The 22497-nt window shown below is 43.2% G+C and overlaps 1 protein-coding gene across 2 annotated transcripts; it reads left to right on the top strand.

Annotated features, from left to right (window-relative positions):
- The first annotated feature begins 664 nt into the window (after positions 1 to 664).
- On the top strand, positions 665 to 22171 carry smoc2 (SPARC related modular calcium binding 2). 2 transcript variants are annotated; one of them, XM_085428700.1, is made up of 13 exons: positions 665 to 1083; positions 6626 to 6788; positions 8687 to 8793; positions 8997 to 9096; positions 10419 to 10463; positions 12637 to 12717; positions 13458 to 13532; positions 15070 to 15256; positions 16284 to 16366; positions 20159 to 20258; positions 20499 to 20746; positions 21446 to 21480; positions 21627 to 22171. In XM_085428700.1, exons 1-13 carry the CDS (start codon positions 1009 to 1011, stop codon positions 21648 to 21650), a joined length of 1323 nt encoding a protein of 440 aa, XP_085284826.1. In that variant the 5' UTR covers positions 665 to 1008; the 3' UTR covers positions 21651 to 22171. The 2 variants fall into 2 exon arrangements, with proteins under 2 accessions (XP_085284826.1, XP_085284828.1); XM_085428702.1 differs by having other exon boundaries at positions 670 to 1083; positions 12670 to 12717.
- Positions 22172 to 22497: the final 326 nt, after the last annotated feature.

Genomic DNA, 22497 nt, shown 5'->3' on the forward strand with positions numbered 1-22497 from the left:
AGCCTAATTTTTCTAGTGGAGAATAAAATAAACTTGTGGAAAACACAGTACGCGGAGTTCTGACAAACGCAAAAGTCAGAACTGACTGTGTAGAATTTCGAAATCCCCGACAGCTATTTGACCATATGAAGTGTATCGAGCAGGCTGTGAAGACTATCATCTACCGTTAGGTGGCGTTATAGTCGTAATGGGACGCTCTGAAACGTTGCACTAGTGGCCGTGGACTCGGCGAATGGAGAGTTATTGGGAAGAAACTGCAAACTGATTCGTGCTCATACAGCATATAGTTACAAAGCTGAGAATGGTTTAATGGTTTGCCAAAATATCTGTTATTCTAGGCGCCCCTTGTTTTTTTAATCTGTATTGTGTGAAACTCAGGGGCTTGTCTAACTTTGTTTTGAGAATTGTATATAGCCGTATAATCAAAAAATTGAATGTGATTGCGTATGCGTCCACCAGAACGAAAATGTATTTGCTGATCCACCTAGCAGACACTTTCTGACCCCTTCCTGTGTTTTCTCTTCACTGGGGTTGAGCATCCTCACACCACTTTATTGCGTGAAAGAAAAGAATACCTGACGTGTTTGACTACCAGCAGCTGACGGCGTAAGCTTACGCCTACCTGACTGACTAGGGGACCCGCCTGCATCCGATAAGGGATCTAGTCCACAGAATCAAGTGTAGCAGAAAAGGGGGTGTGGAGAAACGAAGTTGAGTTAAAGAGAGGGAGAAAGAGACACCGTGGGAGGGGAAAAGGTCAGGGACACGGGGGGGTTTATCGGACTGCCAGAAATAAGGAGCGTGTCTACACAAACGGGCTGGCAGACGAAACCAAGGAAACGACGTGAAATACACCACCGACCCCCAGTGACTTCTTCGAAAGGACTGGTGCGGATTTTAAACAATTTTTGACTTCTCCCATAGACAGTTTTGCGCCTAGGTGAACTCCTGCCAACACGATTTTGGACCGTGCGTAATTTGGAGAGTATATTACCACGCTGCGTCAGGATGCGCATCTGTCCACTGCTGGTCTTCCTCTGTCTACAGTGCGCTGGAGGCGTTCAGAAGTTCTCCGCTCTCAAGGTATGAGGAGGCACTTAACTCCCGGAATGAATGTCATTCAATTTCATGAGTAAAAGTTGTTTTAAAGGGAAAGGATGTGCTTGTGCTTTCTATGAATAAAATTCCAAAATTCACAATCTGGAAAATATTTTTTAATATAAAAGAAATAGTTCCTACGCACCCTTTTCTTAAAAGTCAAGCTTCTTGTGATCTATTTAGTCTAAGAATCTGAAATAATAAAATAGTCAATACCTATAATGACGCATTTGAAGTCAATTACTACTACACTGTGCCACATTCTTACACCGAAGTCTGAGTCTGAGGTTATCTTGCTCTAAAAGAAGTGGGCTGTATTAGTCGGATGTTTTATATGAGGCAGAAATCCATTTTAGAGCTCAAGAGAGCATCAACTAGAGCTGTGCACTGAGAAAATGGCTCTGTGTTTTTTGTCAGTCATGTAAACTGAGCGCCACAGCTTACAGAGTGTTGGCACAGCAAAGGCTACAGGTTTGTAAGCAGTTGGTGGGTGTGCAGCAGATCCTTTGCAGGTTTGGTTTTGCTGCTGTAACCTGCCTGCCAGCTTCTCGGCTCTGCTGCCTTTCTGTCTGGTTTGCTCCTGTTGTTCTAGTTGCTCTTCAGAGGCTGAGCTGCCGGGATCTTCTGCATTAAAGCACATGGCATTGTTTACAGCAGCATCCTCTCCATCTTACATTAAACTCTGACAGAAAGTGCATCTTCTGGGGAATTTCATGGCCATGATCAAGTGCAGGTACAGTGCTAAAGGACACTTAATAGAGAGTGGAATGTGCATTGTCAGAGGCTCCCCCTTTTGATTTAGAGGCTGATGTGACAGCCACCTCTCCCAGCACCAGTATTTATGGTTCTGGAGAAGATGCCTCGGTATCCAATTGGAAACAAATGGCCATGAGTTGTTAACCTTCAGGTGAAGGGTCGGAGATCCTTTCTGCCTGACGGCACTACAGAGTTGTGGAATGTGGGAGGAAGTGTTGTACTGAGCAGATGCTTCACTGAGTTGATACACACAAACACACACACAGACCAAGGCTACAGATAATTAGTGTGAGGAGCGTTTCTCTATTTGTGCCATGGTTGATACCATTTACTGTCATTTAATAGAAAGGTTACACAGGTGTAGCTGTGTTTGTGGTTGTTTGGATATGACACATTATCTGCTGTGTTCTGGAGACGAGTGTAAGAACGAGAAACTTCTCTACTTTGTTGCGTGCCTCAGTTTAATTTTGTTTCATATTGTGTGCCGTACCTCCCAACACGGGCTAATCAGACTGTCTTTAGTGGAATAACACATGAAACTTTCTTATACAAAGAAGGTTGCAAGTGATTAATGGCTTATTGTCTAACATATACAGGAGAGACCATTACTAGTTAAAAGAAAATGTCTTCATGTTATATTTTGTCCATATTTGAGGTCAGACAGGCAGTTAAATATATGAGATATTTGCCCAGGGTTATTCATGAGACCAATTTTTTCCATTGTTTATGGAAATATGAAATAGTGTGTGAGAAGATGAGGGCACACAGAATAGTGGCTGCCTCATTTTCAAATCTTTATGTAGAAATCTTGATCTAACATGGGCCCTGTTGCCCCCCAAGTGCTTTCCTAAAATTTTCCACCTGCTCAAAGAGGCGGGTTTCTTTATCACATGACTATCACTGGCCTTTTGCGACACCTCCTTTTCTTTTTAACATCTTTCAAAGCAATTAAATGCCTTTTTCCTTTGATTGAGTTAGTAGGCTGGTTAAAGGCTGACACTTTCTTCCCTTTCCACCATGCTGGAAACTAATGATTCCCTTTGCATCCTAGCATCCACACAGGAAATTCCCGGCAAGGGCATTTAACACGTTTGCCACAGCTCTCAGCTGGGGCCCCCATTGACCCTGTGAGGCTGTGGTGTGAGGGGCCTCTCAAGGCGCTGGAAGCAGGGGCCTCCCAGCCCAGAAGGCTCTTATCAGCCTACAATGCGCTCTCTGCTGGAGGTTCGCCTCCTCCATACCCCATTCAATCCCACAATGCCGTCGAGCCAGGGGGAGGTAATAGGATTTGATTTGTATGCTGGTTGATCTTAGAAAAAAAAAATTTCCCTTACACTCCACCCGCCTCGCCCTCTCTTGCCTGTCTCTTGTTCTTTTGCCAACCTCCTGTATTATTAGAGCAGATGCAAAAAGCATCTTCCAAGAGAGATCCCACAAAGAACAAAAGGAAAAAATCATGAGAGAGGCCAAATAAAGAGAAAGGCAAACAGAGAAAGTGAGCGCCAGATGTCTGCAAGTAGACGGGAGTGGGATTTGAGCAATAAATTGATTTGAGTCAAAATGCGTGTTCAGACTTGCACGAGTCTCCTTTTATGATAATTCAGGGTGGAAGTCTGTGCCGCATGTAGCTGAAGCAGAGGCCATCCATCACTCTCCACCATGTTCCTGTGCAGGATGATGGTGTCGACTCAGAGAGGCTGGAATGAGACATCAGGGGAGTGTCGGGGCTCTGCCTCAGCCTCACCCATCCATCACCACAGGCAAAAAACACACAGAGATCTGTAGCAGAGAGCTAACTACAATTAGGTGGACACAGGAGGAAGAAGCCCTCAAAGCACCATTAGTCTCCAAAGTTTCTTCCTCTCCCTCACTTTCACATCTTATTTTTTTGTACTTCCTTCAGTGTGGCCAACTTTGAAACGACTTAGAAATAAATACTCGGATGTCTGAAACTGAGTCTGGGTGGTTGATTTCATGGGTGGCTGATTTCATGATTTCAACTGTGTTTTTCCATGCTGCGTTCTTGGAGCTTCACTGTAAACTTGCTGGAGCTTGGCACTATGCTGTGTGTGCTGGAGAGCAGACTTCTAGCAGGATGCTGAGCCGCTGAATGACTCTGTTTGCGATGTCAGTCTGCTGGCTGGCAGGGGCTAATGCTGGTGTAGTGGCAGTACATTGGCTGTGGCAAGTGCTGGACAGTCACCACCAAGTGGGGTTGGATGCTCTAAGACACCATCAGTGTAGTAATTGGCTTCAGAACTGTCTGAATGTGAAGGGGGAGCTATGAGAGACTTTCTGTGTTGAATACGTATGCCCTCCTTACCTGTGTGTGAAGCTAGTAGCACTGGAGAGAAGAGGAACAGAAGGAAGGGAGGATTGTACTAATGGGACTCTGTCAGTTAAATGCAATGATGCAAATAATTCAAACAGCTGAGAGATGCAATGAGGGAGTGGGGGCAGGACATGTAAGATCTTGTGTTTATCAAGAGCGAGCCAAATACATAAGCAACCAAAAATAGAACATCTTAAGTGTTTAGTTGAAGACAAAAAGTGCAGATGTTTGTTTCAAATTCAATCTTGATTTCACTAATATTTTATGAACAGGAATCTTCTGCACAGATCAATTAAATTCAGTTTCATTCATATAGCACCAAATTATAACAACCATCACCTCATGGTGGAGAGAAAACTCCAACAATCACACCAACTCTCCATTAGCAAGCACTTGGCAACATTGGGAAGGAAAAAGTCCTTTTCAGCAAGAAGAAATCTGCGGCAGAACCAGGCAGCCATCTGCCACAACTGGTTGGGGATAAGGGGAGGAAGACAAGACAAAAGACACGCTGTGGAAGAGTGCCAGAGATTGAGAATAACTGATGATTAAATGCAAAGTGGTGTATAAACAGAGTTAGAAGATGTGAGAGAGGAGGAAATGTTCAATGCATCATTGTAAGCCCCCAGGAGTCTAGCCCTAGAGCAGCATAACTAAGAAAGGGTTCAGGGTCACCAGATCCAGCCGTAACTATAGGATTTATCAAAAAGAAAAGTTTTAAGCTTGATCTTAAAAGTAGAAAGGGATCCAAAGTGGGAGCTTATTTGACAGAAGAGGGGCCTGAACGCTGAAGGTTCTGCCTCCCATTCTACTTTTAAATATCTTAAGAACATCAGAGCTTGGAGTCACAGCAAAGTGTTCTATATTGATCAGGTATCAATTAGAGAGAGCAAACATATAATGGATAATTTCCCCAGTTCTGCCTTAAAAGGATAACTGTTTGATGATTTGTGACATGTTATTACAGACAGTAAGAGTAAGACCTCTTGTTTATTTCAGAACAACAGACTATAAATGAATGTAGCCCCAGAAATCATCTCCATCTACATTGTGACACTGTATAAAGCTTCTTGTCTTCCTCGTGACAGTTTTATACTTACCCTTCGAAAATCTTTGATTCATTCCAACACATTCATCTTCCCCCTCACAGCTCCTTCTTCTAGTGTGTTTGAACGGGCCTACCATCTCTGATCTACCCATTGGGAGATTTATGAGCATGGTTGACAGAGTGTATCTGTGTTACCTCCCCCCCCCCACCCCCCCACCCCTCCCTCCCACTGGCCCAGGGCAACTTTACCTTACCTGTTAACCCTCTTCCAGGTGCATGCAGCCCTGCAGCTCTGCCTGTCAGAATGCGGGGGGTGGGGAGGGGGAGTTGCCCCTCCTCCTCCTCAGTATATTTGTAAGATGTCAGACACAACAAATTTTGTCTTTGGCATTACCACAGCCTTTTTAGCAAACGGTTTTTGCCACAGATTGATAAGTGGGAGTGGATGAAAGTTCCCACTTGTCTGTCTATCTGTCTGCCGTATAATAGATGACATGCAGAGATTTTTGGGGTGTTTGTGAATCTAGGAAAATTAGAACAAAACAACAGTGTCTCATATGTGCAATTATTTCTATTAAAAGAGGAGACAAAAGTTCACCGAGGTATTTCTCTGTGGATAAGACTGACTGAAAGTGCACCTGCATCTGCATGAGTATCAAGTTTGTTTGTTTTTTGGGTTTTTTTCAGTCTGCCCAAAGTGAATGAATCATGCAAACTTTATGAAGCCGCTCACACTGTAGCAGCACAAACCCCGCTGACATCTAGTTTATTCAGGTACCCATTCGCTGTCTTTTAATTCATTGTAGCCGTCACAGCTTGTTGCCACCCCCCACCTTTTCCACCACCACGGCCCCATTGTGTGGCCTGGCGAGGGAGTTTCATACCGTGGTGGCAGATACAATGGTGGCATTGACACAGGTGATCCGATGCGTTGAGCCTGGATTCTCCTGTCCTTGTTCCTCTTTTCATGGCTGAGTAAAACATCCTTAGCAGTGATTCCAGGTGAATACCTGTGCAGGTGTTGGCACAGACAAAGAAAAGAGGAAGTGTTAGTCAAGTCCTCTTTAGCCCTTTAGACAAAGACAAAGCACAGCTGCACCTTTGCAGATTTGCAGCAACACTGCCCCATCTTTGTGTCTGTCTTGTACAGATTATCAGTGTCTTCTTGCACTTGATTTTTAATAATAGGCTTTTTTTTTCTGTTGTAGCTTGTTTTCACAAAAATACATTTTGCTCCACCAGCACCAGCTCCCAGCCTTCCTAAATTCCTCAAAACTCCTACCTGTTGGTGTGCAGATTAAAATGTTTTGGTGCAGAGTACACTTATTCCCAGAAATGGCTCATTTAGCAACTGATTTCTCTGCTTATCTCCTCCCTTCTCACTTGTGCAGTTCCTGCGGGTGGATCAGGATAAGGATTGCAACATGGAATGCAGCGGAGCTCCTCGCAAGCCCCTGTGCGCCTCCGATGGCAGGACCTTCACATCGCGCTGCGAGTACCTCCGAGCCAAGTGCCGCGACTCCCAGCTGGAGGTCAGCCGAGGGCCATGCAAAGGTCAGGTCATGAGTCACGCTTCATCGCCGCCTGATGCTCTCAAATGCACAGAGGGGGGTCACAGTAGAAACTTGTGGGTTAAATTCATTTCAGCATAATTGATTCTTTGAGTGGTGGGAGGACAAGTGGGTTTGACACTGTAGAAGTGGGGGCTTACTGCTGCCTGCGTGGTTTTATAATTTCACACCATTTGTGTGATGAGAGACGCATCATTAATTTGACAAATCATGAATTATTTTGATTACATGAGTGATTTCCTCATTTATGGAAATTGCAGAAATATCTTGATAAATCGTGACAAAGATTTCATCATCCTGGATGTAAAGCTTTATATATATGATAAGTTGAAGAGAGGGAAAGGGAAGGAGAGCCTGTGAGGTCAGGAAGCTCACACACTCTCTCATTGTTAGTCGTTGAAGGAAGGAAGAAGAACCCATACACCCCAGTTCTTCAGCCCCGAACCCTTTCACCCCTGCCCCACAGGCTCACTCTATACTGCTAGTTCATCGCTCTGTAGACTGGGGACAATGACCCATTCTTACCGCATTACATTAGACCTCTAATACAGGGAATGTGAGCAAAAAAGTTTGCTTAAAAAGAGGTGTCATATGATGGAAAAGCATTCCACAATTTTATGCCCGTGCTGGGTTTCCATGGCAACGTCTCTAAGCAGACATCTGGATGTGGCGGACAGTGCCGGGACGCAGAATAGAGGATTCCAGCCAGGAAGCTGAAAGGCACGAGGGTCCATGAAAGTCGTATTGTATGCGTCAATAACATCGGGTCTATAAGAGTTTGGACCCCCCTACTGCTTCTGGATAGGGGGGCGGGGGGCGGAGTATAGACACAGCAACAGCACCCGAAATAAACCGGAGGTCTCGCCTTGCCTAAAAGCACAGAGATGGGATTGTGCAGATGGTGAGAGTGGCACCACATTTGTTTTCTATCACTGTGCTAGGATGATTCAAGTGTCCTGTCATTTTTTCCAGTCAGCTTTTTGGTCAGAGCCCCCTGGAGAAGGATGATGGTTTTGGGGTTTTCCACTGCAGCTAACTTTAGAGCTCCTCAATTCACTATTTTCCTCCCTCCAGAGCATCCAGCATCTTGCCTGCTCTCCTCACCAGTCAGCAAAACGCACACACACAAAGGGTGCACACTAGAGTAAGAGAAAGCAGTGCACATCCCACCTCACATGGCTAATCTACCTAGAAGCCATGCTGGCAACAAGACTGCCATCAAACTGGTGAATGTTTTTAAACTTGGCATTAATTATTGTTTCAGTGCGATTTGAAGCCCATCCAGCACTTTGCAGTAGCTACTGCATTACACTGAGTTACCATCATACTCATTTGTACAGCTGCTGCTGCTGGCCAGGTGAGATAAAGCAGCTTTGGAAGACTGGTTTGAGGGATGTGCAAAAACTGGAGGCACACTTGGATGAAAAGTTGCTGAGTTTGAGAGGACAACCTTGGCTGAACCTCTCAGACGGTCGAGGTTTTTAGAGGAGAGTGAGGCAGACTCAGACATTAAGGAAGGGTCAGGTTTTCCCCGTGCATCAGCCCTTTTCTTGGGTGACTGGAATGTTCTTACAAGAGCAGCATGAGCTGTCTCGCTCAGTAATGGCTTTACCACCAGGCGGTGTGCAGGCTTGCCTGACTTGTCCTAATAAGAGTGGGGGTGTTGGTTCTATTCCCAGCCACACAAGTATCTGCTGCTTCCGAAATGTCTTGAATTGTTTCCCCCTCCGTCGCTGCTCTCTCCCTGCATGTTTCTTCTATTCTTCATCGTCTGTAAAATTCGACATCTTCTTCTGACTTTTTAAGTATGTTGCTTACATAGTTGTGGACCATAAGAAAATAGCGTGTCTAGTGATTTTGCTGATTTGTGATGCTCCTCAGATACATCCAGATGTGTAGCAGAGAAGAAGTACACAGAGCAGCAGGCCAAGAAGCTCTTCCCACAGGTCTTTGTGCCTGTTTGCAACCCTGATGGCACGTACAGCGAGGTAACGAACAACACTCTATGAATTATATTAACTTTACTGCACAAGCCAAAGCTAACAACCATACCAACAGTCAACATTTTTCTAAAAATTCTCATTTGTTCCGCACAAATAAAACTCTTCTTTCATTTCATTTGATTCTAACATGATGGGTTTCCAAATGCAGCTTGTACTGACTCTGTGTGTGTATGCTGTTTTGATTGCAGGTTCAGTGCCATAGCTACACTGGATACTGCTGGTGTGTTACCCCCAATGGCCGGCCAATCAGTGGCTCAGCAGTGGCCAATAAGAAACCTCGATGCCAAGGTCAGTAAAACCCAAGTCTTTTCAGATTTGCAGTTCTCAGCTCTTGGCATCTAATTTTGTAATATGCTTGACGTATGACACTTGGTTTCAGTAATTCAGTGTAGCAATGATGATAAATCAAAGTCAGCACAGCATAAAATGGCATTTTATGTTTGTGTGGGGGTGTAGCATTCAGTCCTGTGGGAAAGCGGTCAGCGAGTGGACTGACGGCCAGAGGGTTCGAGGGCCATACGAGGACTGAGTGTTGCTCAAGGCATGGGGCGTTAGTAAAAATAAGCCTGGCAGAAAATCTGTGCTGCAGAATTGAGAAACGAAGTTCAGCTGCGAGGAATGTAAATGTCACTGGAGGGTAGCATCTGCCAAACACTATGAACACTGCTGTTAGCTCTTTACAGATGTTGGATGTGGTTTATCCTCTTGAGATTCATCACAGGATGTAAAACTTGTACCCACCATTGTACTCTATACTCTTTGGTTAACTTACCTTCACTGTCTACACACAGACTATACATTGGTCTATTTTCATTTATAAATCAATAACTGAATTGCCACCATTGTATCTAACTTCCTGTATGTCACCTAAACAGAGTAATTACAGCCTCCGCTCACAAGCCTTTATTACATTCACTGTTCCCTCACCACATACAGAACTTGGGGAAAAAGCATTTTCTTACAATGCTCCTTATACTTGGAGCAAATTGCAACAGGATTTGAAGCTGTGCAGTTTAACTGAACTCAAGGAATTTAAACAAATTCTAAGGACAAAGGAGAAAAGATTACTGGATGGCCGTTCCTGTTCATGATGTGTTATTGTTACTGTCTTTTTAGTTTTAGTTGTATTTTTCCAGTTAGCTGATTATATGACGTGTATGTTTTAACATATTTAAAACAGGTCAGTCTTGAAGATGACGCACTGTCTCTCCCATTGTATAAGTAAAGGTGAAATTTAAAAATATCAAATCCCTTTGCATCTAAGGGGCTGCCTTGTAGTTTGTTGCTGTCTCAATAGTAAGAAGCCTGCAGAAGTAATATTTGCTGCAGCAGTGTTTCTGCTGCATTTGGCAGGGTTAGGGTTAGGGTATGGGGGTAAGCTGATATGAAGCCTAAATATTTCATAAAACACATTCCAGCTGACTTGCAGCGTGTTACTTTTAAATTAGGTGGCTTTAATAAAAGTGGGTAGGGGGTTAAGAGTTACCGTGTGTCAGCCTATTTTATTCTTAAAGCGTGCCAAAGATTTCCAATCTGTTGTCTCTGTCAAAAAGGAAAAATCAGCAGCACGGTTGTGAATGTTTAGTTAATTTGAGCCTTTTGCTTTTCAGGATCAAAGCAGGAGAAGACAACCACAAGAGAGCCTGGTAAATCAGGTGAGAATTCAAGAAAAGTTCCCCCTCATAGGCACGCTGGCTCCTTGGCGATGCATGTTTGCTTTTGTGTTTGTTCGTGTGCATGTATGTACCTATCAACGCTGGCACTGAGAATGTGTGTGTGTGTTCCTTTGTATCTGTCTATTTGTCTTCATCTTTGTCAGAGATGTTCAAGACAGGTCGCCTGTTTAGGCTTGCCTCACTAATATTTTGTCAATTCATGAACGTTCGAGCTGCCTGAAGGCTGATATAAAAGCAGTCTTGAGTTAAGAGTGTGTGATAAACTTTGCACACCACTGGCAGCTTTGGTGCCTATAACTTGCTTGTTGTCTTTACCAGGCAAGCAGCAGGAGCAAGACCGGAGGACCGCTGACTTATCTTAAGTTCTCCTTCACTAACCTCTCTCCATTTTGGTTCCTTTTTCAGCCACAGTGTCATAAGATACAGCGAAATGTTCACACTCAAGTCTACTTTTTCTGTGTCTCTCATCAAGCATCTTCCCTCTTCCAGATATACAACCACTAAGCTTCCCTGTGACTGCGCTCCAAAATTTGTATAGCTTTCTCATCTCTTAAGAGACAATTTGTTTAACTGCTGTGATTTGACTCACAAAGAGTCCAATTTGGGTTCATTCAGATTGACTCATTATGTGATTGTATGTGACAGTGCATGGTTGCATGAGAGAGAGAGAGAAAGTGTGTGCACATCCACTTGTGTTTGTCAGATGGGTTATTCCTGTCAGTGTGACATTCATGTCTGTGCCTCTCTCTCGCTCTGTCTCTCTCTTTCTCTCTGTGTAAACAGTCTTGGGTATAGCGTCTGTCTGAACCCAGCCAAGTCATTACGCATAGATCAAGTGGGAATGCAAAATTTGAGAGAGGAGGTGGGATTGTGGGAGAAGGAAAGAGGGAGGAAAAGAGGTGGAGGGGTTGGTTGTGGTTCAATCTGAACTGGTTGGATAAACAGGGTGGTGAAAAGCAGAATAAACTGTAGGTTTGTGGTGTGCCAGCGCTCAAAATAGCAGTGATTGCATCAATATTTTGATTCAGCAAAAGCCCATCAGTAAAAAAAAATAAAGAAAAAAGAAGCCATTTCACAGCTGCCTTTGCAGCATTTCTTAAAGTAGGAAGAGATGTGCACTTAGCATTTTGCAATAAAGCCATTTCTGTTACTTGACTTAACAAATTCACATGCTGGAATCATATGCAGCTGACGACTGACAAACAGCAGTAAAACTAATGCCATATGACCACAAATAGCACGGGGGTTTCCTGGCACATGCTTAAAGAGGTGTTACAGTCATGTAAAAGGCCACAAAGTAAAGATAGGCCATTAGTGGTTTATCATAAATCCAAATCATAAATGCACTTTTTGAAATGGCATTTCCATCCTTGAAGTGAGCAGAGTAATAACACGTCTGCCTCAGTTATTTACACTGCACACAGACTCTACGTATTTTTATCCACCTTACGTGTTTGAGGAGATGAATGGCTGCCATAACTGTATTTGACTTTGCCATGGAAAGTCATTGTTAAAGAAAATGTATTTGAGCCTAATCCCTGTTTGTGGAGCCAACCATTAGAGATTCTCTGACTCATACATTAATGGGGCTTTACTTCAAGCAGGAGGAGTGACCAGTTCTGAGGTTAACCACACCTACAGCCATGGTTTCACCCGAAGCGCTCCAAAACCTCCATCGCTGTCTCTCACCACAAATCAAACAAACGGAGACCAAACAAACATACTCAGTTCTCCCGCTGTTAATTGGTTCATCTGAAACTTGGCTACTGCATTTTAACCCTCTTCTGCGCCGCCGCCACCTCCGCACAGCTTTCCTAATCCAAGTGCAGGAAATGAAAGATTGAAGAAGAACATCAGGGACAATCAGTCCTAATTCTCTCTTAATTTACTATAATTGATCAAAATCTGTCCTCTGTAGCACTGTGATCTCCCTCCGTTGCATGACGTGATACCATTGGAATATGTGACCACTACATTCCTAGCTTTCCTTTTCTCATATTGCAAGTCACATCTTTCAGTTTTCAGCACACGTGCAGCCTCTCTTGGTCATTTTTCATCCCTCTAACTCTGCTTCCATCCTTCTTGACCGGGCAATGTGCAAATCTCACATAGTTCAAGTGTTCTCTAATCTAGCGTACTCTCGTAATTGTAGTCTCCTTGCAAATATTCTCCATTCTAAATGCAGATGACACCGACCTAGTGATCGATCCTCAGCCTCCCGAACACGAAGAAGGTGAGCTGTTATTCATCAGACTGTGAGTAAAAAATGTTTGGTCCTGTGCCTGTGTTTACTGACATACCGCTGACTGACTCAAAAGAAAAAAACCCTTAAATGGGCAGAAGAGCCTGCCCGAGTCAGTTACAGCACCATGCTCCAAAAAGGTCACTGTGGAAAACGTTATAGTAAAACACTGTTTTGTAATGATGAGATATGATGAAAATTTTTTTCTTGTGTATTGTATACAGCAAGTGAAGCATATTTCATTCTAAAGCATAGTCCAACAGTAGCATAAGAAAATGAGTCATTAAATTAGTATTATCGAAATCTGCCAGAAATATTGAACTTGTCAGTTAAATAACCAGCAGCTATGCAGTAGCAGGAGGATGTGGTACTTATATATGTAGAAAAGTTGCTTCCCACGTTTTACTTCAAAGATAAAGAATGGAAAGCTGCTGCATTTGAGCACTTTTATAACTAGTTTATATATTTTTTGAGCAAAGTAGCGTTTTACGGCGTCACGCTAATGCGATCATTTGATAAATAATAGATTCTAGCCTACCCACCCATCTTTTGATGCTATAACTCTGGTCACAGCTTTCATATGCAATTTATTATCCGCATCCACTGCAGCAGTTTGAGATATGATAACCTTCATGTGCATTTTACAGGCTGTGAGTTTTGGTTTGCTTCAGATGATTTACGAGCATGTGTTTGACTGAAGCTAATGAAGCTGCCTTGGTGATTTCTTTCAGATAGCAATTCCCAGTACCCCACTCTGTGGACGGAGCAGGTTCGCAGCCGACAGAACAATAGAACCAGAGCACCATGTGAGTTTTCAAAGGCCGCTTTTTACTTAATGATGGCGAGCGGGTGTTTGCAAACCTCAACTGAAAGCCCGCTGTGTTTTTCCAGCTTGTGTGAGCAATCGTGGTTTGAGGCTGTTCCTGTCTTTTAAGGACAGATGGCGGGTTGTGAAACCAATACATCTTGGTGTTGGAGTGCGTCAGGCTTTGAGGATCTGCTTCTCTGTGGTTCTTCTCATTGCAGCGTTCCTGTAAATATCCTCACATGGCACGGGCAGATGATTTTCTGTCAGTCGGCTTGGTCAATCCTGCTCTCTTTTTACAAACACGCGCGTTAAGCTCAGTTGTCTCGGAAATGTGCAGCTTTTCGTAACAAACAATAGTATTTTAGGCTGGCCTAGAGACGAGAAACTTCTGTGCATGTGTGCATTTCTGTGTGAATCCCATTATCATAATTTACAACCAATAAAAAGCTTGAGAAATGCAGCATTGATGGTTTTGATTACCACATGCTCTTTGGGGTATTGGGGTGAAAAAAAACCCCACCCGCTCCAACAAAGAGAGCCCATACGGAACAACTGGAGCGAAGAAAGTTGGTTGAGAAAGTGGGGAGGCATTTCATTTGGTCTCTTTTGTGTGGGTAAAGATCTCTAATGAAAATAAACAAAGAAAAGGGATATCCATAATCCTGCAGAAGCCTGCGAGCCTTGAGGCAAGCACCGAAAAGAGGAAGAGATAAAAATCCCTCATGGCCAGAAGAGCTCTCCTTCCATTCCTCTGTTTAATGCGGCTGCTGTGCAGGAAAAAAAAGTCTGATTAGATCCTGGTGAGGCTCAGTAAAATCCCATCAAGCCACTTCATTTTCTGTATGTATGGATAAAAGACAGGAACGTGCACTTTTTCAGGGGAATTCTGAACATATAAACATATAGGTCTGTGGTACTTTACAGTATCCTGCAGCTATGTGTCGGTCTGTGTGGGTGTTTGACAGCATAGCCCCAACTGACCACTGTGCTGCCTTTGTCCTGTCTGTTTCTCTCGCTGTCACACACATCCACAAAGGGCAGTTGAGTGTCCAAATATTTACTTAACTTGGGGCACGGGGAGCCCGTGCTTAGTCATTAGCCCGTTAATGTCCGTAAACAGTGCCATGGGGGGCTGATATAGCAGTCTACACACCCTGTCTCCGAGCGCTCGTCCTCCACCCCTTTGTCTTCTTCCTCCTCCTCCTCGGGGATTTGCAGCAATGGTTAGAATGGAATGAGAGAGCAGCTGCATGCGTTTTGCTTTTATACAGAAATTAATTCAACCATAATGCACGTTGTATAATTCCAAATGTGGTTGCCAGATCTGGTTAGGACTAAGTCCAAATTTAAACTTCAAACATACCCTCTTGTTCATATCAAATGTGCCTCTCTGGAGTGAGTGTTTGCCAAGTCACACAACCCAGACCATCAAAACAAAAGCTCAGGTTATAGACCACATGCATGTGTGCTTACGTTCTTGTGACCAATACGCTAATACCTTTGCTGATTCCTATATAACCTCTGATCTTTCCCAGCCTCGTCATGTGACCAGGAGAAGCTTTCTGCCCAAGAAGAGGCAAGGCAGCACAAGAACGACGCTGTATTTGTACCAGACTGTGCCCAAGGAGGACTTTACAAGCCTGTCCAATGCCACCCCTCTACTGGCTACTGCTGGTGTGTGCTTGTGGATACTGGACGGCCCATACCTGGGACCTCTACAAGGTGGGCAAAATATCACCTACAAAAAAAACAACGTGGTATACAGATATTTGCACCTTTATGTGTGGTACTTAATTACCCTGTGCAAATATCCTTGGCATTTATTGCCTTGTTCTGTGTGGGAAACAAACTAAAAAGTTGCTACACAAAGCAGGTAAGTGATCATTAGCCAAGCTTAACAGAGCAGAGAGGTCACAAGAAAGAGAATCTGCTCAACTAGATGACCTTGCATTTTGCCCTTTGGCAAGCATCTTCTGCATTAAATGTTCTAAAACTAGATTTGGAATTATCTTACAACAGGTCTTAATATCTGCAGGCTCTCAACCCTGCAAACTTTGAAAATACTGAAAAGAAGCTCTTAGAAAAAAAATAAATTTCAGAGATTAAAAACAGGTTTTCTATCAGGGATTTGTAAAACTGCATAAATGTCAGACTTGTGAGATTGCACGTCTAAGAACACACATGGACATCTCCATTGCTGATGGCGCAGAGTGTCTCGGTGGTCTGGTGAGTGGCAGGTCATAGGTCAGTGAGCCTGGCAGACTGGAGAACTGGTACACTCTTATTGAGCAGCATGGCTGGGTATCAAATTAACAAGGCTCCAGGCAGAGTGCCAGACAGCACATTAGCACGCATATGGAAGCATGGATTTTCTTCATTGTCCCAGGCCAGCTTTTGGCCCACTTGCACAGCAGCAATCTGGGCTCTGCGACGGAGACTGTGAAAGCTTCCTTGTGTCCCACGCTCCCTGTCTCCCACACTTCTATCTCCCTTCCCATTTCTATCCTCATACCAGCTCCAAATCCTTCCCCTCTTATTGGATGTGTTTCACAGCCCCTGGATTTGCCACAAAACAGTTATTTCTATCCCTAAGATTTAACTGCAATGGGTAATTGGAAAGCATGGGAGTCCTCTCTGACTTTACAGTAAAGATAGTTTCACTGTTATTGACAGTCCCTTTCACCCATTTCCCTTGATTGAACAGATTTTGTATTTATTTATTTTTTACGTGGTGCATTTTCTGTCACAGGTATGAACAGCCAAAATGTGATGGCAATGCTAGGGCCCACCCAGCTAAACCTAAGGACCATTATAAAAGCAGACATCTCCAAGGTAAGTTTTTCAAAACTGGACTCGGTCTCTGTTTTTTCTTTGTGTCCAGACCACACGGGGATGTTCCTCTGCAGCCTTCCTCTAACTGCTGCCTCGTTTCCAAAGTTGTGATAACAGTGCAACTATGCGTGTGTGTAAAACCATCATTAGTGCTGTTGGTCAAGGAAACGCTTGTTAAAAAGTTGAGGATTGCCAGACCCTGCCCTTCGTTGGTCAATAAGCAGGGAGATAGGGACAGATTGGGGGAGAATTCATCTTCGAGTGACATGGAAGCTGGAGCATAGTGGGATGAAAGCAAAGAGGTGAAACAGCAGGGAGGTGAGTGATAATGGATAATTGGATGCCAGAGATAGGTGGTGATCATGGGATTGATAACAGTGTAGATAACTATATTGAGGGCAGAAGATCACTTTGGGGGTGGAGGTCATGTAGCGGACTTAGTTACAGGTGAAACTCTGCTGGTGCTGGGTGCATATAGTATGTGAATGTTACTTACAAACATATAGGGCTAAATATTAATTAAATTACTGCATATTTCATTATTTTTAGGCATATTTAGAAAACAAACTACTTGCCAATACATTACTGGGCCTAAGCACTGAGGGGTTTTTAAGATGTTTTTCAGAGTTAAATTAGCTAATGTGTTACATTATCCTATCATTCACTGTTTTTACACACAAGCACACACATGCGCACAAAAAAGTTGTTCATTCATGTTCCGTAGGCTAAAACATTTGGCTAATTTATTGCTATATGTAGACAAAGTTAAAACATGATTTGGTGCTGCCTCACTTTCTCTTCATGCTGGAAGTAGGACTTGAACTAACAACTTTCTGCTGGAGACGCTAAACAGAATCAGGTCTCGGTAACCTGCCAAAAGTATCTGACTTACATGTGTCACTTTGGAAGGAAAATGCAGCTGCAGGACTCTTTTCAAGGAGACTTCTGCCGTGGTTAGTAAAATTTGGAAAACTGTCTCATGTCCAGTTTTCCTAAAGCAAGGGAGATATTACATTAAAAATAAGTCAAGTTGTAGTTAAAGTTGTTGTATGCACGTGGATCTTAAAATGATCTTCTTGCCCTGTGATGAAACTCACATTCAAAACCACACTGAGATGACTAAACCATTTTTAAAGATGCGCCAGCTTTCATTCGGCTGCACTCGCTTTTTTTACTCATCACGTAACTGCACAACTTGTACCTCTCATTAAGCCAAAGATAGGTGAAGTAGAGATACAGCGTTCAACCGCTGCCTACAACCAAATCACAGTTTAAAGATGAATGGTGCTTGGCTAATTTGCAATTTTTTTTGGTGGTTTAGTAAACATGTTAATAGTCCAGCAGCATGTGAACAGAGCCACCACTGTTCCAGTCCTCTCCACAACTGTTTATGTAAGAGTGCGCCAGGCCAGAGCTGAGCTCTCTGCTCGCAGGTGCTGCGTTTAGCAGGAGAGCAGCACTCTGTCTCTGCTCAAGCATCAATGATTCTTGTACAGTTAATATAAAACAGAGGGACATAGACAGACATAAATGGTTGGTAGACCACCAAATGCTATTCATCTTTTGCTTTCCAGAAAGTATGCGGTGGCAATGGGGGTAAAAAAAGAAAAGAAGAAAAAGCAGCGACGCTATCCCGTGAGAAAGACCCTAAGACTGAAACATTATGTCTCTGCATGTGTTAAGTTGCACAGACCGAATTTTAAACCTGTCAAAAAAAATCTGCACCTGATCAGTCAGTATGCTCATGCAGTAAAAAAAAGAAGAAGAAGAAGAAGAAGAAGAAAAAAACGTAGCATCTTGTTTTCTTTATGAGCAATTGCGTCAATGGCTGTAAACCGTGTTACTGTACGATCCAGGTATAATTATAAACGTTGCCTTCACATTGCTGCAACCCATTTGCTGTTGAAGAGCTGGTGTTGAGAGGTTTATGGGGCGAGACTTGAGAAAGGAGCAACTTGCCCAGGAAGAGCCAGGAAAGTAAAGCTGAGTATTTGGCTAACTCTATCCCCGCAGCAGGCTCATGGGACAGCACTGGGGCAGGCGCTGGGAGCTGCGGCCGCGAGTGCTGACAGGGCTCAGCCCCATGTGGCTCCGTACAAAAACACTGCTCCTTACTGACAGTAACGCACAGGCACACACATGTAAACACGCACTTACACGCCAACTTTTTACAGGCCGCAGATATATGGAGGCTTGTGAATGGTGGTGCAGCTCTTTGCGTTTCAAAAAGAAAAAACATTGAAATCATGAAGGCTTTCTCAACCTGATTCTGTCCTGCAGCTGTCAAACTTTGGTATTACATAATTATAATTATTATGGAATAAGACAGCAGCCATGTACTGCTGCAGCCTTGAAATGGACGGAAAATGGCCAGACACAATTTCCCTCAAATGACAGCAGGCACATTCGTGTCCTTCCCTTCAGCTAAACAGTGTCCAGACATACAGAAGCCGATCTGTCCCACCCCCACAGTGAAAGCACTGCTGCTAAGAGGAAACGACTGAAACATTACATGATGGCTTCCCTCCCTGAATGAATTGCAGACGTGCTAAGATTCCTGCAGCATTACAGAGAGCGCCGGTGCTCTCCATGAAAAACACTGAGCCTCAAACAAGTCTCACTGCATCCCACGAACCTCTCTTCATTTAGAAGCCAGATAAAAAAAACACTTTGCCTTCTGAGGGTGCAATTATTTGACTGTCTAGACTAATTTACCACAAGAAGGTCCACAAGGCACCATTTTGGCTATTATCAGGTGGGTCAGATATTTTACTGGGCAAGAGCCAGGGAGGGCCTACTAAAAGTTAAGTACAAGTCTGTTTAACGTGTAAAGGAGACCGCGGAAGAGTTTGGATGTGACTTTTTAAAACCTTGGTCTCGGTACAAGCTGCTAAAGCCCTGAAAGGTGGAGCAGAGGCTGGATGTTTATGCCGATGCTGGTCGCCACCTGTTAGAGACGCAAAGCATGCTATTATCTCCAACACAGGAGAATCGGGCCCCGCAGGCCTGGGCCATAAAAAAAGCAGAAAACTATGGACAATTTCTTCTTCTCCAACGGCGCAGGGAAACAAGATTGTGAGAAAGGAGAAAAGAGCTGGAATCCCTCAGGTCTCTGTAGCCTTCAGCTCTAAAGGAATAACTTTGGTCTCCTCACCCTTAAAATGGGCTCACAGACAATTACTGTCATTAGGGTCATTCACCCAGTGTTGTTCTTCATTTTAATTTTTTCCCATCAGTCTGCATGCAATAATGCTTTACTGTTAGTTTTTACTGGGTGGATAATGACACATTTCACCCTATAGGTTCATGGTCTGATTATATTGCCATTCTCTGTCAGTCATTTATAGAGTAACCCCGCCACACGTTGAACATCGCGTTCTAAATTTTGTCTGTTGCTCTCTGCTTGGATATCTTTAAAGCAAACACCTCAGTAATTAGTAAAATCTTGTTAATAGTAACAGGTATGCCTATACCTGTGGAAAGAAAAAACACTGCACAATGATTGGCAGGTTTCCTCCACTCCTCCACAGGAGGGGAGCTCTGATTCTTTATTGGAGCAACTGCGAGTGTCCTGGGTTTCTTTTCTCTTTTTATGTGACGTCTACATTAAAACTACGCCGGCTGTTACATGACATCCCTCCCCAGACATTTATTGGGCCACCTATGATGAGAGCATTTAACATTATTGCAAAGCTTTTTTTGCAAGAGAATCTCTTTGTTTGCACACTCGCTTTCATACAAGGGCATAATTCCTGCTTTCACACATCGATGTATCTGTGGTTGATTTTCCAGGCTGTCCCGGGGCTAAGAAAACAGAGTTCCTGACAAGTGTTCTTGACGCGCTGTCGACAGACATGGTGCACGCTGTCACAGATCCAGCATCTGCGGGAAGGTATGACATTTCAAAGTGTGTATATTCATGCTATGGTTAGTTATGGATCAGTGGGTTCAATCATTCACCACAAACACATAAATGTATGCCACTCACCAATTTTGAGTGCACTGAAAAGTGGGAAAAGCTTTTTTTCCCCACTGAGAGTGAGCGACTGCATTTCACTGAGTTGTTTTTTAGTTGCTGCATAAAGAGAGATGTGATTACTTGCTGATAATCTGATTTGTACCTGACCTTTAGGGTGGCTGAGCCAGACCCCAGTCACACCCTGGAGGAGAGGGTTGTCCACTGGTATTTCAGTCAGCTGGACAAAAACTCCAGTGGGGACATTGGAAAGAAGGAGATCAAGCCTTTCAAACGCTTCCTGCGCAAGAAGTCCAAGCCAAAGAAGTGTGTTAAGAAGTTCGTGGAGTACTGCGACATCAGCAATGACAAAGCACTGTCTCTTCAGGAGCTCATGGGCTGCCTTGGGGTGACCAAGGAAGAAGGTTAGATGAATGTAAACTAATCACCCTAAATTTGTGCTACATAGTTTTTTAAACCTCTCCTCCAAACGTTATTGCCCAGTAATGGGGCAACGAGGCACCAGAAAGATTTTGGGTTCATCCATATGACAAAGTGATGCACAAAGGGCAGTTATAATCACATTTCAAAAACAAAAATCCAACAGCAACATGTGACCTACACCAAGTGATGACATAAAGCGGGGTGGGCAACTCCAGGCCTCGAGGGCCTGCAGGTTTTAGATATGTCATTGATCCAACGCAGCTGATTCAAATGGCTAAATGACCTCTTCAACATGTCCTGAAGTTCTCCAGAGGCTTGGTAATGAACTAATCATGTGATTCAGGTGTGCTGACCCAGAGTGATATCTAAAACATGCAGGACACCGGCCCTCGAGGCCTGGAGTTGCCCACCCCTGAAAAGAGTAAGCTAAGTTGTCTAATTAGCACTTGAATGGCATAATATAATGTTTTACAGCACGCTGTACCAGAGTCAGCTGGAAAACAATAGTTTTTAACCAACTAAAAACATTTAAGTGATAATTAGCCAGCTAGCACCTAGCTACAGTACTTGCAAATAACAGAATCCACTAACAGCAGTGCTTAATTACACAGCACAATTATACTCTGCAAAAGTTTCTCCATAATACTTCAAATTCATGTCACGTTTCTTTTATCCTAAAGGGTCCATACCAGGAGAAGGCTTAACCAGTAAACTAGTAAGTACACTCTTCCTTCATTGCATATTTCCAGCCTAACTGAAATGTTATTGTCTCCGGTAGTGTTGACTGAAGCAGTCCTTAAAATGTGTATTTCTGAAAAAGGGGCACATTCAAATGAAGTAACTTCAATTTCCTCTTCCTAGAATCCCTCAAAGAAGCAAGGCTAAGCCCTACAACAGTGATTTCCCCTCTCATCTGGAGAATCCGCCCTCACCAATCGGCAAATGGAAACCATAGTATTTGCACTTTGTACTTTAAAAAAAAAAAATGTAAATTCACTTTGTAGAAATGAGGTATTTAAACAGACTGCTGAATCTGTGAATTATGTAGTTAGCTTTTTATGTCCTGACAAAACAAAAAATATTTAACACATACAATGTATGTGTCCTTTTGTGTCTAAAAAGTGTACTTTTGAAAGTTGTCTAAGTTTTCATGTTTGATGTTACATTTTTGTGCCCATTTCTCCCCAGTTTACTTTTCTTCTTGTATTAATGATATCGAGGTGTTTATACTGATCGTTTCCTACACAGCTACAATAACCTTACCATCTCTCACGTACTGACCTATTTCATCTTTTCCTGTACTTTGTAAAGCAGTTTGCAAGAATGTTTGGAAGATGCATCATAAACAACATTCTACATGTTCGCATATATTCATGATTACTAGAAATAAAGAACTCTTTTATATATTTTGCTCCTTGTGTCTGCTTAATGTGTCAAAGAGGAGGAATCAGGTCAGCGACTTTCTTTGGATCCAATTAGTCTTCTGTATTTTCCCTCGTTATATAAATCTTGTAATGTCTTTGCCATTTTGTCTTTTCTTGCTGTGTCTTTAATAAAACACCTTGTTGACACAGTGTTTAAGAGCCAAGTATTAGTCATACATAGCAGAGGTCGTGTATCATCCCATTTAAAGACAGTTTTCCAATTCCCCTAAGGCAACGTTGGAGAATTGAAAAAAATAGATGGTACTGTTTTACAGTTTTGTCATATTGACTGAAGACAGATAAATAGA

This window comes from Rhamphochromis longiceps, linkage group LG13 (genome assembly GCF_057381845.1).
Source record: "Rhamphochromis longiceps isolate RC_006_pf linkage group LG13, R_longiceps_female_GT1.1, whole genome shotgun sequence".
Taxonomy (NCBI): Eukaryota; Metazoa; Chordata; class Actinopteri; order Cichliformes; family Cichlidae; genus Rhamphochromis; species Rhamphochromis longiceps.

Bases quoted from the DNA above. Each gene is read 5' to 3' on its own strand.
- smoc2 (XM_085428700.1), top strand. From the start codon at position 1,009: ATGCGCATCTGTCCACTGCTGGTCTTCCTCTGTCTACAGTGCGCTGGA. The intron at 16,367-20,158 runs GTAAGTTTTTCA...TTGATTTTCCAG, and splicing joins TAAAAGCAGACATCTCCAAG to GCTGTCCCGGGGCTAAGAAA. The intron at 20,747-21,445 runs GTTAGATGAATG...TTTATCCTAAAG, and splicing joins TGGGGTGACCAAGGAAGAAG to GGTCCATACCAGGAGAAGGC.